This window comes from Myotis brandtii, unplaced genomic scaffold (assembly GCF_000412655.1).
Source record: "Myotis brandtii unplaced genomic scaffold, ASM41265v1 scaffold1031, whole genome shotgun sequence".
Taxonomy (NCBI): domain Eukaryota; kingdom Metazoa; phylum Chordata; class Mammalia; order Chiroptera; family Vespertilionidae; genus Myotis; species Myotis brandtii.
The window spans coordinates 4,417-19,168 of NW_005353465.1; the positions used below are offsets into that span (position 1 = coordinate 4,417).

The 14,752-nt window shown below is 38.2% G+C and overlaps 1 protein-coding gene across 1 annotated transcript; it reads right to left on the reverse strand.

The window, feature by feature from the left end:
* Positions 1-5,161: 5,161 nt before the first annotated feature.
* LOC102243781 (olfactory receptor 4E2) lies at positions 5,162-6,103 on the reverse strand. The gene has a single exon (XM_005856573.1). The coding sequence runs from the start codon at positions 6,101-6,103 to the stop codon at positions 5,162-5,164; it is 942 nt and encodes a 313-aa protein (XP_005856635.1).
* Between the last annotated feature and the right edge of the window lie 8,649 nt (positions 6,104-14,752).

The following is a 14,752-nucleotide window of genomic DNA, read 5'->3' on the forward strand; positions in this document are numbered from 1 at the left end:
TGTGCACCGGGCCTCTAGTATATATATAAAAGTCTAAGTGACCGAATGACCAAATGCCCAAACGACCAGTCGACCAGTTGCTGTGATGCACACTGACCACCAGAAGGCAGACACTTAATGCAGGAGCTGCCCCCTGGTGGTAAGTGCGCTCCTACTGAAGGAGTGCCGCTCAGCTGACTGGCGGGCGCCAAATGCCAGGCTCGAGGCTGGCAAGCACAGCTGCCACAGTGCAAGCCTCTTCCGCCTCCACGGCAGCGCTACCAAGCTGCAGCAGCAGCAGGTGCAGTGGGGCCAGGAAGAGCAGGAGTGGTGCAGCGCCCAGCCCAGGCTAGGGCTACTCCCCAGCTCCTGCAGTTAGAGCACTAGTCCATCCCTCGAGGGATGTCAGACTGCTGGTTTCAGCCCGATCGCCAGGCCAAGGCAGTCCAACATCCCCTGAGGGGTCCCAGATTGTGAGAGGGTGCAGGCCAGGCTGAGGGACCCCACCAGTGCACGAATCCGTGCACCAGGCCTCTACTATAAGTAATAAAATGGCAATAAATACATATCTATCAACGAAGGAAGAAATGAAAAGAAAAAGGGAGAGGGATAAAGGGCAATAAATACATATCTATCAATGAAGGAAGAAATGAAAAGAAAAAGGGAGAGGGATAAAGATATGGAAACATTGATCAGAGAAAAACATCAATTGGCTGCCTCTTGCATGGCCCCTACTGAGGATTGAGCCCACAACCTGGGCATGTGCCTTGACATGGGATTGAAATGAGATCTCTTGGTTCATGGGTTGACACTCAACCACTAAGCCACACCAGCCAGGCAACAATTACTTTTTTGTTGTTATTGTTAATCCTCACCCAGAGATATTTTTCCATTAATTTTTTTTTTATCCTCATCCAAGGATATTTTTCTAGTAATTTTTGGAGAGAGTGGAAGAGAGGAAGAAAGACAGAGAGAAATATCAATGTGAAAGAAACAGATCGATTGGTTGCCTCCTGCACAAGCCTGATCAGGGCTCTGGGCCAGGGAGAAGCCTACAGCCTAGGTACATGTCCTTGACTGGAATTGAACCCAGGACCCTTCAGTCTGCAGGCTGATGCTCTATCCACTGAGCCAAACTGCCTAGAGTATTTCCATTGATTTTTAGAGAGAGTGAAAGGGAGGGGGAGAGACAGAGAGGGAGAAACTTCAACATGAGAGAAACACATCCATTGGTTGCCTCCCCGACGCACCGTGACTCGGGTCGGGAATCAAGTCTGCAACCGAGGTACGTATCCTTGACTGGAATTGAACCCGAGACCCTTCAGTCCGAGGGCTGACGCTCTATCCACTGAGTCAAACCAGCTAGGGCTGAGCAACAATTTATTTAAATGCAAATGGTGGATTAAATGCTTCAGTCAAAACACATATGGTGAGTGATGGATCACAAAACAAGACTCTTACATATGCTGTCTACAAGACTCACTTAAGATGGAAAGATGCACACAGACTGAAAGTAAAGGGATGGGAAAAAAATATATCATGAAGATGGAAACAAAACAAAACAAAAGGCTGAGGTAATAATACATATACCAGACAAATAGACTTTAAAACAAAGGCTATAATAAGATACAAAGAAGGACCCAGCAACTACACTTCTGGGCATTTATCCAAAGAAACCCAAAACACTAAATTGAAAAGACATATACATCCATTTGTTTATTGCCACATTATTTGCAATAGCCAAGACATGGAAGCAACCTAAGTGTCCATCAATAGATGAATGGATAAAGAAGTGGTGCATATATACAATGGACTATGATTCATTTAAAAAAGAATGAAATCTTGCTATCTGCAACAACATGGATAGACCTCAAGGATATTATGCTAAGTGAAATAAGTCAGAAAGACAAATGCCAGTTGATTTAACTTATATGTGGAATCTAAAACACAAAATAAACAAGTGGAACAGAAACAGATTCATAGATACAGAGAACATTTTAATGATTGTGAGATGGAAGAGGAGTTGGAGGATGGGTGAAAAAGGTGAAGGGATTTAGAAGTATAAATCGGTAGTTACAGAATAGTGATGGGGATGTAAAGTACAGCATAGGGAATATAGTCAATAACATTGTAATAACTATACACAGTATCAGATGGGTACTAGATTTATCGGGGTGATCACTTCATAAGTTAAATAAATGTCTAATCACAGGGCTATACACCTGAAGCTAATATAATATTGTATATCAACTGTAATTTTAAAAGAATAATGTTTACTCAACAATAAAAAGGAAGATACTACTGATACCATAAAGACATGGATTGACCTCAGAAACAACATGCAAAGCAAAAAGTAAAGGAACAGAAGAGTACATATCGTATGATGTAATGTATATGAAACTCTAGAAAAGACAAATATAATTTATAGTGATAAAAATCAGATCCTTGGATGCTTACATGGGGATAGAGGGATTGGCTGGGAAGAGGCTGAAGAAACTTTTGGAGATGTTGGAAATATGCTATATCTTCATTAGGGAGGTGGTTACATTGGTGTATATGTGCCTTTGCAAAAATTGGTCAAAATTTACAATTAAAATGGTTGTCTTTTATGTAATTAAATTTTACCTTGATAATGTTTATTTTAAAATACATACTTTATACATATCCACCTTGATGTTGTCAAAATAAAAACACAAAGAATATTAGAAATAATAAGAAAATCACTTTTTTTCCCCTAAGAGCTGGGTTGTTGTTGTTTTTTAATTTATTGGAGTGACGTTGGTTAATGTGATCATATAAGTTTCAGATGTGGGTTTCTATGTTAAAAGATCTGTATATTATACTGTGTGCCCATCACCCAAAGTCAAATCTTCTCCTGTCACCATATAGTAGGACCCCCTTCCCTCTGGCAACTATATTGCTGTTTGTGTTTCTGAGTTTCAGTTTTATATCCCACATATCAATGAAATCATAGTTCTTAGCTTTTTCTAACTGACTTATTTCACTTAGTGTAATATTCTCAAGGTCCATCCACATTGTTGCACATGGCAGTATTTCATCCTTTCTTATGGCTGAGTAGTATTCCATTGGGTACATGTACCACATCTTCTGTATCCAGTCCTCTATTACAGGACATTTTGTTTGTTTCCATGTCTTGGCCATTATGAATAATGTTGCAATGAACATTAGAGTACATGTATCTTTATGAATACATGTTTTTGAGGCTTTGGGGTATCTACCCAGGAGAGGGATTGCTGGGTAATATGGTAGCTCTATTCTTAATTTTTTGAGGAATTGCCAGACTGCTTTCCATAGTGGTTATACCAGTCTACATTCCCACCAGCAGTGAATGAGGGTTCCCTTTTCTCCACAACCTCTCCAACACTTGTTATTACTTGTCTTGTTGATAATAGCCACTCTAACAGGAGTGAGGTGGTATCTCATTGTAGTTTTGATTTGCATTTCCCTAATTCAGTGATGGCGAACCTATGACACGCATGTCAGAGGTGACACGTGAACTCATTTTTTTGGTTAATTTTTCTTTGTTAAATGGCATTGAAATATATAAAATAAATATCAAAAATATAAGTCTTTGTTTTACCATGGTTGCAAATATCAAAAAATTTCTATATGTGACACGGCACCAAAGTTAGGGTTTTTCAAAATGCTGACACGCCGAGCTCAAAAGGTTCACCATCACTGCCCTAATTGCTAGTGAGGTTGAACATCTTTTCATATATCTATTGGCTGTTCTTATGTCTTCTTAAGAAAAGTGTATTTTCAGGTCCTCTACCCATTTTTTGATTGGGGTGTTGGTTTGGTGTTGAGTTTTATTAGTTCTTTATATATTTCAGAAATTAAACCTTTGTTGGAGCTACTGTTGGCAAATATGTTCCATTTGGTTGGCTGTTCTTTGTTTTGTTGTCAGTTTCTTTTGCTGTACAGAAACTTTTTAGTTTTATATAATCCCATTCATTTGTTTTTTGCCTTTATTTCCCTTGCCTTTGGGGTCAAGTTATAAAATGTTCTCTACAACCAAGGTCCATAAGTTTGGTAGAGAATCACTTTCAAAAGTAGCAAAATTTAATTCAATGTAAATGAGTAAAGGCTTAAACACATTGAAAATAAATAGGGTGTCCAAAAAATGTATACACACACTTTGAATAATTATAAAAGCAGTGTTTGGTAAAATAAATCTCATTTTCAAAATTGAGCTATCAGCTGTTAAAGTGCACATACATCTTTTGGAACACCCTGCATTTGAGAGCACGATCGAAACCAGTATCTTATATAATAAAGAGGTAATATGCAAATTGACCATCACGTCCTCACACAAGATGGCTGTCCCTTGTGGTCACAAGATGGCCGCCCCATGTCGTCACAAGATGGCCACCCCCATGTCGTCACAAGATGGCTGCCTCCATGTCATCACAAGATGGCTGCCACAAGTAGGCCAGAAGGGGAGGGCAATTGTGGGTGATCAGGCCATCAGGGCAAGGCAGTTGGGAGCAAACAGGCCAGCAGGGGAGGGCAGTTGAGGGTAATCGGGCCAGCAGGGGAGCAGTTAGGCATCAATCAGGCTGGCAGGTGAGTGGTTAGGGGGCGATCAGGCTGGCAGGCAGAAGCAATTAGAGGCAATCAGGCAGGCAGGCAAGTGAGCGGTTGGGAGCCAGCAGTCCCAGATTGTGAGAGGAATGTCCAACTGCCGGTTTAGGCCTGATCCCTGTGAACATCCCCTGAGGGATCCCAGATTGGAGAGGGTGCAGGCTGGGCTGAGGGACACCCGCCCCACCCCTGTGCATGAATTTCATGCACCCAGCTTCTAGTAATGTATAAAACACAGATGTGGTGTATAGCTTCCCAGAGTCAGTAACACACAGAACAATACAAATCAAGAAAGTAGGTTCACTCTCAACTATAACCTGTTCCTAAAAATGAGTCTGCGCCCAAATTATGTTATTTTATTGGTGAAATCAGAAACCTTCTTTAAACTTTTCCACATTCTTTTTCCTTATATGTTCCACCATGATCTTCTTCTTTATTTAAGTAATAGTTAACAAGTCCCTCTCTTTCATGCACAAGTCTGCACTGCTGCATGCCACTTCACCTAATGATTTTGTTTCTTTATTTTTACTCTCTCATTAAAGACTTGGCCATAATTATATGTGCAATCCCAAGACCATCATGTACACGATTTCACGAAAAAAACTTGTCTCTGTCTGAGATGCTTGATGGCACTTTTTACTTCCTCATTCCTCAAACTGTAAATGAGGGGATTCAGCAAAGGGGTGATCACTGTGTAAAAGACAGATACCACCTTGTCAAGGGAGAAGCTGGTATCGGGCCGAGTATAGATGAAGATACATGGTCCAAAGAAGAGGGCAACCACCATGAAGTGAGCTGAGCAGGTAGACAGGGCTTTCCAGCGCCCTTCAGCTGACTGTTTTCTAAGAGAAACCAAGATGACTGTGTAGGAGGTGACCAAAGCCAGGAAACAGGCGAGGGAGATGGTTCCACTATTGGACACCATCAGCATTCCTGTGAGATATGTATCTGTACAGGCCAGCTTGATGACAGGAGGCACATCACAGAAGTAGCTGTCAATAATGTTGGGGCCACAGTAAGGCAGACGAATGGTCAAGAAGGTCTGCACCAGAGAGTGAACAGTACCCCCCAGCCAGAGAGCAATGACAAGCTGTATGCAGACCCTCATGTTCATCACAGTGGTGTAGTGTAACGGCGTGCAGATGGCTACGTAACGATCATAGGCCATAATGGTCAGCAGAAAGATCTCAGCACAGGCAAACAGATGGAGGAAGAAGAGCTGTGCGATGCAGTTGTCAAAGGAAATGGTCTTTCTCTTTAAAAGCAAACCCTCCAGCATCTTGGGCACAGTGACAGATGAGTGGCAGATGTCAATAAACGACAGGTTGCTCAGGAAGAAATACATAGGGCTATGGAGATGTTCAGTAAAGATTATGGTGACCATGATGAGGATGTTCCCCCAAAGAGTGAGCACATATATGGCTGAGAATGCCATGAAAAATAATACCGTCAGTACCCAGTTATCAGTAAGTCCCAAGAAGACAAATTCAGCCACTCTTGTTTGGTTTAGTGCATCCATCCACTGAGTTTTCCAAGGGACTTTGGGTGGAAAGGAGGTAGAATAAAAGCTAATTTAGCTTTACTGTTATAGGAATGGAACTAACTCAAGTGATTCTGCATTCCTCTCTGAGTTGCCTATTACTTCCTAGAGCATTTATAATTAAGACCAATTTAATAATAATTGTTACAATATACCCACCATGTATCAGGAGCCGTTCCAGACACTTTACATCCACCATTCTATTTAACCACAACCACATGCTGGCATAAGCATGACTGTCCTGTCTTGCAGATGAGATAAGTGAGCTTTACAAGAATAAATAAGTTGCCCAAAATCCCTAGCCACTAGTTAGCTAGTTCTTTTCAGTTTAGTCTAATCTGCAGATACCACCAAATTAATATTCAAAGCACAACTCCCAGATAAAATCATTCATTGTTTCACTCTTCCTATCAAATTAAAGGTACCTTCAAGGGCTGCAACAGTTTGCTGCACATTAATTTTCCCAAGATGGCATCCCTTCTTTCCCCCATGCATTCTTTTCTCCAGCCAAGCAAGTTACTATGCTTCAGCCATGGTACCTGCACCTACTTACTTTCAAAATCTTTGTCTCTATTTATTGTTTCCTCTGCTCAAAAAACATACCCTGTAATCAAATGTACTCTCTGCACCTCATCACTGACTATTTAATTATTCATCTTTCAAGTCTCTCAAAGACCAATACCTTTTTTGAAACTTTCCATACACAATCAAATCTTATCTCTTCCTTTTCATATTTTTTATATGGAATTTAACTGTAAAAGAAAAGAAACTATTTGGCTTTGCTCCCCATTAAGTTCAAATTTTCTTTTTTTATATATTTTTATTGATTTCAGGAAGGAAGGGAGAGAGAGAGAAAGATGGAAACATCATTGATGAGAGAGAGTCATTGTTCGGCTGCCTTCTACACGAGCCCACAACCTGGGCATATGCCCTGCCCAGAATTTCGACCTCCTGGATAATAGGTCAATGCTCAACCACTGAGCAACAAGGACTGGGCAAGTTGGCATTTTCTTTAAAAGCAATAACCACATATGACTTATCTCTTGTAACCCTTAGGATGGTTACTTGCACACAGTAGGTATGCAAAAATGCTTTTATTTGACTGAAGTAACCTGAAAAAGAATCCAACCCTTCCTTCACAGTAGAGCTAATAAGTGAGTAAAACATAATTTTTTAAATTTTGTAATATTATTTGTCCCTGAGGACATATTATTTTATAAATACTAACATTATATTACCTATAATTTCCTATACTGATGGGCTGGCCAAAAACTATAACAGGGTTTAAGAAATAATTACCACAAATCATAAAAAATACTTATATTCTTGATTCAATTATTTCACTTGTAGGAATCTCTTAAGCATCCAAACTATGAAAAAAATTAAATGCAAGAAAATATTAATTACAGCATTATTTAATATAGCAGTCATGAGGCTTTCTTTCCCCATCAAAATTCCAGTGACATTTGTTTTTGAAGCCTGAATAAATATAGTGGAACTTAAATAAAATTGTGTGCAGCTATTAAGAATGGTAATAATAAAGAATTATCAATATGAAAAAATATTGAAATATTATGAAGAATAAAAATTGAGATAAAATAATTATTCTTTTTATTGTATTATTTATTTACAATACAATATTAAATTATTTTCCATTCAAACAACTGTAAACTTACTTTTTCCCTACCCTGTATTTCATAGAAATAAAGAAATCAGTAATTAAGGATATATGTTTATTTAAACATTTTTAGCAAAACAAGGTACTGGAAATAAACTGAATGTTTATCAATAGAGGAATGGGTAAATAAATTTAGTGCAATCACAATATTACTAATATATAGTCATTAATAAGAATGAGTCGGGTCTAAGTATAGTGAAGCAGTGATTCACAATGCCTAGGGTAGGGGGGTATAAATTTCGCTGCCCAGGCCTCATCTCAGACAATTCATTCAGACCCACCAGTACTTTTATAGCTCCTTGTTGATTCCAAACAGCCAAGATTACAAACTATTAACTTCATAGATTATTAACTTCTTGGTGAAAAAACCATATTATAAATATGTTGTGAACCAGGAAGGAAGGGAGGGAGAGAGAGAGAGAAAGGTAGAGAAGAAAGAAGGAACAAACAAACAAAGACACAAAGGAAAAAATGAAAAGAGATTTTTATGTGTAGATATGCACATATATATACACATGTATGCTTGAATATATTTATACATATTCAAACATATATACATATTGATGACTTATGTTTGTATGTAATATTTATTCCTAAAAGGATAGAAGATAGGTGTTAAAGAATACACATTTATTGTAACATTGGTTACCTGTGAAGTAAAGAATTGAAAGGGATAGTAGGATTTTATTCATTTTTACATTAATCTCTGTATTGTTTAAATTTGTATAATAAGCATGGGTTACTTTATTTAAAAAACAAAGTATTAAAAAGCATATGTAGCTGTTTTGGCTCAATGGATAGAGTGTCGGCCTGTGGACCAAAGGGTCCCGGATTTGATTCCAGTCAAGGGCACATATCTTGGTTGCAGGCTCCTCCCTGGCCTGGGGCCTGGTCAGGGCTTATATAGGAGGCAACCAATTGATGTGTTTCTCTCATATCAATGTTTCTCTCTGTCTTTCCCTCTCTCTAAAATCAATGGAAAAATATCCTCGGGTGAGGATTAAAAAAAGAAAGAAAAAAGCATATGTAGGGAGAGAAAAACAAAAAGGAAACTAAAATGCCGACTTCATGGGATCATGAGTACAATTTTACTCATCCATGTCTGAAAGTTTGTAATATGGTTGTATTTCTTATAAAGCAATATTCTGAAGATGGGGAATATCTTTCCTATACACTGCTGGTCAGCAATGCATTAGCAGCAGAGAACCAAGAACTGTTTTACCTTCACCTAGAAAGGAGAGGCAGAGGCTCCTCATAAGAGCACGTTCAATGAATTCAAGTAACTGTGACCTTCGGCTTCACCTCCCCAAGCCTCGGTTTTCTGAGCTATGAAATAGGAACTAGATGCAGCTCTTCTTTGTGATGAGATGCAGCACATGTCTAGGTCTCCTGTTGAAAAACCTAAGAGAAAAGCCAGGGAATGGGAAGGATCTCTGGCTTCACTAGTGGTTCAGAAAATTATCATTAAAAATTGAAGCTCATAGACATTTATCTCTCAAATAAAATGTCATGTAGTTAAGGTTCTGAGATGTTTTATGGCTTGCCTGCTTTTGCATGCAGAGCTGGAATTCTCTGTCCCAGTTCTCCTGCCCTAAGGTTCCCACCACTTAGCAGTTGCCTCCAGAGAGCTGATGAGCTAGATTAACTCCTATATCTCTTTTAGCACATTGTACTTAGTTTATTTTTAAGTTTTATCCTTCACAGAATATTGTATTTTTTTCTTTTTTTAATATTTGTTCCACCTGTAATACTTTCAACCATAAAGATAAAGTTGTAAAAATATGTATTTGATCCTTCATAGTATGTCATGATATTATCTACCAGATTGTCAACCAAAACAGGAGGGGGAAAAATTTCTGAGAAAGAAAGCTGCTCTGAGGTTTTAAAGGTAAGAATTGTTTTTATGGTAAGAACTAAACGGTGTCCTCTGCATACAGAGAAAGCTCTCCACAGCACTTTCCCCGTATGTTCCAAATATGTAGTTATGATGAGTTATGGCCCAGAGAGTGACACTGCATAGGGAAGCCCAGGGGGGCAGAGCTGTCATACAGTCGGCTGTGGTCTTCCATTTCTTTAGAACAGCCCAAACCTAGTCTGTATGCTGGCTTTCAGAGCACAGAAAAGACAGGCTTTCTCCAGTGGCAATAAGGACAACCTTGCTTAGACAAACAAGTAAAGACTGTAGAAGAGGCTCATTCTTTGTTTGAACCGTTGTAGCATATTTAACATTCATTCTATAAACATTGTGAGTGCCTAGCCGGAAACTGTGCTAGGGATTCAAATGCAAAGAGGCAGAGGGAAGTGATGGTTTTGATTCCTCCCAACCCCCAAACTTCACAATTCTATGATTTTTTTGATAACTAGAAAAAAAAGAACAGGTGCCATGGCAAAATCTAAAAGGTGGCAAGTCATAATGCTAGGCATTTTGAGGAATCTTGGAGAATGTGTGTATTTGTGGTGTGTGTGTGGGTGCCCTCATAGAAAGCAACACAATGAAAAAATACATTGAGCCCTGAGACAGAAGAGAGGGCAAAATAATTCTCATAAGTTAAAAGGCCACCTATTAAACTTCTAAACACCACACACTTATGCAACATATCAGATAAGTGATTGAGATGGGGTCTTGCTCAACACCATCTACATATGTGCATATCCACAATAAGCAGGGCAGGTAAAGAGGTAGCAAAGCTTACCAATTCTCTCCAATTAAGCAGGGGCAATTTAGCTGATTGTTGTATTCTTTAATCCACTTATTTCATAATTCCTTATGAAATAAACCTGAGAAAACAAAAATATTTTTTAAATATATCTTATTGATTTTTTACAGAGAGGAAGGGAGATGGATAGAGAGTTAGAAACATCGATGAGAGAGAAACATCGATCAGCTGCCTCCTGCACACCTCCTACTGGGGATGTGCCCGCAACCCAGGTACATGCCCTTGACCGGAATCAAACCCGGGACCTCTCGGTTCGCAAGCCGACGCTCTATCCACTGAGCCAAACCGGTTAGGGCCAAAAATATTTTTTTAAATACCAAATAAAAACACTCTGATTTGGACATTAGTAACTGGTTTCTGTTTAAATAGTTCCACCCTTTCAATGTTGGTCCCTGGATTTTTTTAAACCTTTCATTCTCTGTAAATTTTGCATTTGTCTTTTTCAATACCTTTGTCTTCCTCTGGCCAAGTGAGGTAGAAATAAGCCTACTTGCCATCTGCACTTTAATGAGTAACTACTATGGCATTATAGAATTATATTTGCACTGGTTCCAACAAACATTTACTATAGAAGAAAAGTAATTATTTTTAATAAACAAATGACTACTTTAAGAGATATTATTTGATATTAACTTTAAGCTTAAAATTTTGTATCAAGAAAATATAGGAGTGTTTTGATTGTGGTAATCATGTCACTCTATATATAAAATCATCTCATCATTAAAGCTGGGGAGAAAAGAAAATATAAAGGTTTTAAGCACTTGTGTCAAATCAGAGCAAGTTAGTATTTGATTCTATTGCTGAAATAATAAACATTATTGAATAAAGATCTATTTTGTGAGCTAATATACCTAAAAATTTAGATTCTGCTTCTTGGGTATGTCATTTGATTTGATTTTCATTATTTGGAAAGTAATAATTTTATCCCTTTAATTATTGTGATGATTAATTTTATCTGTCAACTTGGCTAGGCCATGGCACCCAGTTGTATTGCCAAATACCAGTCTAGATGCTGTTACGAAGGTGTTTTTCAAATGTGATTAACATTTAAATCGATAGACTTAGAGCAGCAGTTCTCAACCTGTGGGTCGCGACCCCTTTGGGGGTCGAAAGAACCTTTCACAGGGGTCGCCTAAGACCATCGGAAAACACATATATAATTACATATTGTTTTTTGTGGTTAATCACTATGCTTTAATTATGTTCAATTTGTAACAATGAAAATACATCCTGCATATCAGATATTTACATTATGATTCATAACAGTAGCAAAATTACAGTTATGAAGTAGCAACGAAAATAATTTTATGGTTGGGGGTCACCACAACATGAGGAATTGTATTAAAGGTTCATGGCATTAGGAAGGTTGAGAACCACTGACTTAGAGTAAAGCAGATTACCCTCCATAATGTGGATAGGCCTACTACAATCAGTGGAGGGCCTTAAAAGAAAAGACTGAGGTCCCCAGAAGAAATAATTCTGCCTTCAAACTGTCTTCTGACTCAAGACTGTAAGACTGACTCCTATCAGAATTTTCATCCTGCTGTCCTGGCCTGCAAACTTCAGATTAACCAGGCCTCACAATCTTATGAGCCAATTCCTGAAAATAAACCTCTTTCTCTTTCTATATAAATGTGACTTGTTGATCAATAGATGATAGATAGATAGATAGATAGATAGATAGATAGATAGATAGATAGATAGATAGATCCTATTGGTTATGTTTCTCTGGAGAACCCTGACTAACACAACTACCTTTTTTGCAATGGTATTAAAGATAGGAATGTGGTTTAGGGTTAGAAAAGTTTAGATTCTCAAGGAATAAACTTCCTTTGAAGATCTCATTATCTCTTCTCTCCCTCCCTCAACATCTACCTTAAATAACTTAAAATAATTATTATCACTTTATAAAGGTGAGGCAGCAAGAGGATAGGAAAACTCAGTGTAATCCAATCAACTCGATAAAACTAGTAACTCTACTAAAGTCTGGCTCTCTTTTAAAGGCCAAAGCAATATTCTTCAATGTATACTCAGTAACATTTATGGACTTAACTTGCTCGTTGAAAATAGGTTTTCCACTAACATCAAGCACTTACCATAATCTCCTGTGCATCCTCTAATGATTCATTTCTCCTCTTATCCTGTGTTACAGAAGCTTAGGCTGTAAAATACAAAGCACAAAATTTTGCACAGGGTGGATTTCAAGCTTGAAAGCTTTGGGATTTTTATCTATCTGACGTAGGATTTTGAAGTGATCACTGAACAACTATAACTGAACTTGCCATCAATGAATACTCAGGAGTATTATTAAAAGTTTTCCATTTCAATTAATTTCTGATAATTCATCTCATTCATTTAGCAATTTAATACCTGGACAATAAAACCAGCAGCTTCCAAATATGGAAGAGTTCCAAACTTTGGCAATTAGCATCATATCAGTGTGTTTAACCACTGTACTAACCACTGCAATACACACCAGGGATTCAAAGGCCAATGACAAGTGAAACCTCCTCACCCATGAATACTAAGTAAATTGGTACCAACCCATGGACACCAAAAATGTCCAATATATAGCCTAGAACTAACTTAATTTCCAGAAATATCTGACTCAACACCTCATTTGTCTTTTCTACTGATTATGAATAAAAGTTAAAAGCAAAAACTATATAATCCACACTTTACAGAATGTCTGCATGAGATAACATGTTTCAGTAATGAGGTAAAAATACCTAGAGATTTCTAACCAGTCAGTTTTTAAATCTCATTAAAAGAATTTTGATCACTTAAAGCAAAATAATAATAATAACACATTGTGGAATTTATAATATGCAGCAATAAAATATATGAAAATAATAACAAAGAGGCTTGGAAAAGGAGAATAGTAGTTTGAAAGATTCTTATATTATATAGGCAGTGATAAAATACTATTTGATGGTATACTACATTAAAGATATATATTTTAAGTGCTAAAGAAACAGCTAAAACAAAGTGGTATAGCTAATAAAGTAATAGTAGAGATAAAATAAAATATTTTTTAAAACTCAATCCAAATTCAAAAAAGAGCATAGAAAAATGAGGATAAGAAACAAATAGCAAAATGATGGATTTAAATCAAACCCCATCAGTAATTACATTAAATATAAATAGTCTAACTTGTATTCAGAGCATATGAAAACTCTTATAACTCAACAATAAAAAGACAACCCAACTTAAAAATGGGCAAGTAATTTGTTTTATTTTGTTTTTTAATATATTTTTTATTGCTGATAGTATTACAGATGTCTCCCTTGCCCCCACCCTGTACCCATTTCCTCCCAGACCCTACCCACACACACACCCCCCCAGGTCTTCACCACCCTAGTGCCCAGGTCCATAGGCTATGCATATCTATATCATAAAAGGCCTGTGGTCATGACAGCATTACAGCGTCATGACCAAATGAGCAGCGTCTCTCACGGCGGGCGGGGCAGGGTTCTGGCAGTGTCCACGGAGCGTGCAAGGCATCGCAGGACGGGACACTGGCAGCGTCCACAGAGCATGCATGGCGTTGCGGGGCAGCGAACATGGCCCTAATGGCAGGCTAGGCCTAGGGGACCCTACATACGCATGATTTAATCATGCGTTGGGCCTCTAGTAAGTATATAAGCTCTTTGGTTTATAACTTGAATAGACATTTCTCCAAAGAAGATATACAAATGGTCAATAAACCCATGAACGTATTTCAACATAATTAGCCTTCAAGGAAATGAAAATCAAAACCATAATGAGGTGCCACTGTACATTCACTATAATGTTTATATTTGGAAAAAAACAGACCATGACAAGCGTCAAAATGGTATGGAGAAATTAGAATCCTCACATATTACTGGCAGGAATGTAAAATGGTGCAGACAATTTTAGATATAATTTGGCCACTCCTCAAAATTTTAAACACAGAGTTATCATAACCCAGCAAAATCACTCATATACCCAAGAAAATTGAAAACTTGTCCACACAAAATCTTGTACACAAATATTTATTGCACATTATTCATAATTAGAGGCCCGGTGCACAAAAATTTGTGCACTGGAGGGGGTGGTCCCTCAGCCCAGCCTGCCCCCTATCACATACTGGGAGCCCTCAGGGATGTCCTACTGATGGCTTAGGCCCGCTCCCTGCTCCCCTTGAGGAGTGGGCCTAAGCCACAGTCTGGCCTCCCTTTGTGGGAGGCAACCGGGCTGATCAGGGGAAGG